The 2,694-nt window shown below is 31.5% G+C and overlaps 1 protein-coding gene across 1 annotated transcript; it reads right to left on the bottom strand.

The window, feature by feature from the left end:
* Window positions 1–1,049: 1,049 nt before the first annotated feature.
* LOC121130513 (uncharacterized) lies at window positions 1,050–1,895 on the bottom strand. Its single transcript, XM_071893803.1, has 2 exons — window positions 1,680–1,895; window positions 1,050–1,631 (listed from the first exon to the last, which is right to left on the bottom strand). Exons 1-2 carry the CDS (start codon window positions 1,893–1,895, stop codon window positions 1,050–1,052), a joined length of 798 nt encoding a protein of 265 aa, XP_071749904.1.
* Window positions 1,896–2,694: the final 799 nt, after the last annotated feature.

Below are 2,694 nucleotides of genomic sequence, written 5' to 3'. Positions count from 1 at the left end.
TTAATTTATCATCGAAAATGTTGTTTTTCACATCAACAGGTTGTTGCATGATTTGAGCTTTTTCTCCTCCAGATAATATTAGAATCATAAAGATAAAATGTATTGAGTGACAATACAAGGCATTAGCAAGGGGAATTCTTCGATAACGGTACAGCGGAGAAAAGACAATTTAGAGTCGTCTTAACTCTTGAAGGCCCTTTGAAGAATAATATACAACATTATGAGTAAAAACATTATGACATACATTTATTTCTCTTAAATAAAATTAAAACTATATATTTGTACTTAAATGGAAATGGTAAACAGAATGGAAAAGTACACTTTGAGCTTTGGACAAACCACACACTCATTATATCGAAAATGAAATACAAATGCATTTTAAAGTATACATATATAATAATTAGATAATTCCCTACTCAGTTGTATGTATAAAAATGTTTTACTCTTTTGGAAAAGTTGCAATTATGGTTGTCTACGTATGATGAGTACTATGATGCATCTTCAATCTTCCTAAACTTGTAAAGGAAATAAAGGAAAAACACCAATAGTGTTTATTAATCTTCTCATGAACCCCTTCAATATGCCCCTTCAAGTCTCCAGAGCCTGTAAGCGAACTGGAAGAGTCACTACTTTGGAATTGTTTTATGTTTTGATGAAAAACAGCAAGGAGCTTTTGCAAGTTTCCAGACTGTGATAAGGAACTGGAGCAGTCACTCCATTGTTATTTCTTTACTTTTTCATGAATACCTTGAGTATGTAACTTCAAGTTACAAGAGAATTTAAAAGATCTGGAGCAATAACTACATGGGTATTTCTTCTTTTTTTCATGGACAGATTCAATATGACTCTTCAAGCTTCCAGACCTTGTAAAGGAACTAGAGCAGTCACTACATTTGAATTTCTGACACTTTTCATGAACAAATTTAATATGTCTGTTCAAGTTTTTAGAGAGTGCAAAAGACCTTGAGCAGTCAATGCATTGGTATTTCTTAATCTTTTCATGAATACATTCCATATGTCTTTTCAAGTCTCGGGAGCTTGAAAAAGTACTAGGGGCAGTCACTACATTTGAATCTTTTTATATTTGCATGCACACTTTCAATATGAGTCTTTAAGTTTCCAGAACGTGAGAAAAAACTAAAACAGTAACTACATTGGAATTTTTTTATTTTGAGATGAACAGCTTCAATATGCCTATTCAAGTCTCCAGAGCGTGTAAAAGAAGTAAAGCAGTGACTACATGTGAACTTTTTAATCTTTTTATGAACACCTTCAATATGTGTCTTTAGATTTCCAGAGTTTTTAAAAGAACTAGAGCAGAGTATACATTGGAGTTTTTTTATCTTCTCATGAATATCCTCACTATGCCTCCTCAAATCTCCAGAGTTTGTAAAAGTACACGAGCAGTCACCACATTGGTATTTTGTTATCTCCTTATGAATACGTTTCATATGCGTCTTCAAGTTACCAGCTTGTGAAAAATAACTAAAGCAGTAACTACATTGGAATTTTTTTATCTTTTCATGAACACATTCAATATGCTTCTTCAAGTCTCCAGAGCGTGTAAAAGAATTAGAGCACTCACTACATTTGAACTTTTTTATTTTCTCATGCACACTCTCAATATGAGACTTTAAATATCCAAATCGTGAAAATTTTTTTGGACAGTAACAACATTGAAATTTTTTTATTTTAAGATGAACAGTTTGAATATGCCTCTTCAAGTCTCCAGAGCGTGTAAAAGAACTAGAGCAGTCACTACATGTGAATTTTTTAATTTTTTCATGAACACCTTCAATATGCGTCTTTAGATTTCCAGAGCGTGTAAAAGAAATAGAGCAGTGACTACATTGGTATTTTTTAATCTTCTTATGAACACCTTCAATTTCCATCATGTTTCTAGATTGTGTTTAATAGCTCTTTCTATTTTAAATCTATGGGCAAGACAGACAGATTTTGACGTGATAGAGGATAACAATAGTAACCAAGGCAACTTCACAAAGGCCAAAATAAAGAACTGGGACTATGTTGATATCCAAGAGAGAGTAGTTTTGTTTCCTTGGAGTATGTATCCAACATTAAAAATAATTACAACATTAGGCCTTAAATAATGCTATCGAGTGGTTATGTGAAGTAGTAGTTGACGTCGTCAAAAAAAAAGAAATAGGTGACAAAACATTTGAATGATAATAGTAACTAGAAAGGAAAGACATATCTCTTGTCCACACAAAGAGTCAGCCTGACTCTCTCTTTTCCTGTACCTACAAAGATGAGAAATGACTACTAGTATGAACGTTGAACACGAATTATTAAATTTATCCGACTCGTAAAAATGTCTCTTGAACTTAAATTAATACATTTCTCAACTTATCTAAATTATATTTATCCTTTCACCTTGATAATTTCATTTAAAAACTTAATTTATATTGGTTTCAATATTCATTTAGCATATTTTTTTTTGCAATAGTATAAATATAGTTTTTATTTCGTAGGTAATAAATACTCAATTACTCAAAAACTATCATAATACCCTCAAATTAAAACAAAGTGATTCTAAAATACTACTACATTTAGTGTAAACAGATTTCTCATACCAAAAATAATGCTTGACCATTGTTGAAGGACAGGAACGTATCTCACGTCCACATAAGTTTCTTTTATATATGAACAAATTCTAGTTGACGGTATTATGAT

Source organism: Lepeophtheirus salmonis, chromosome Z (assembly GCF_016086655.4).
Source record: "Lepeophtheirus salmonis chromosome Z, UVic_Lsal_1.4, whole genome shotgun sequence".
NCBI lineage: Eukaryota > Metazoa > Arthropoda > Copepoda > Siphonostomatoida > Caligidae > Lepeophtheirus > Lepeophtheirus salmonis.
The sequence above is the reverse complement of the archived record's forward strand: the minus strand, read 5'-3'. Positions and strand labels throughout refer to the sequence as shown.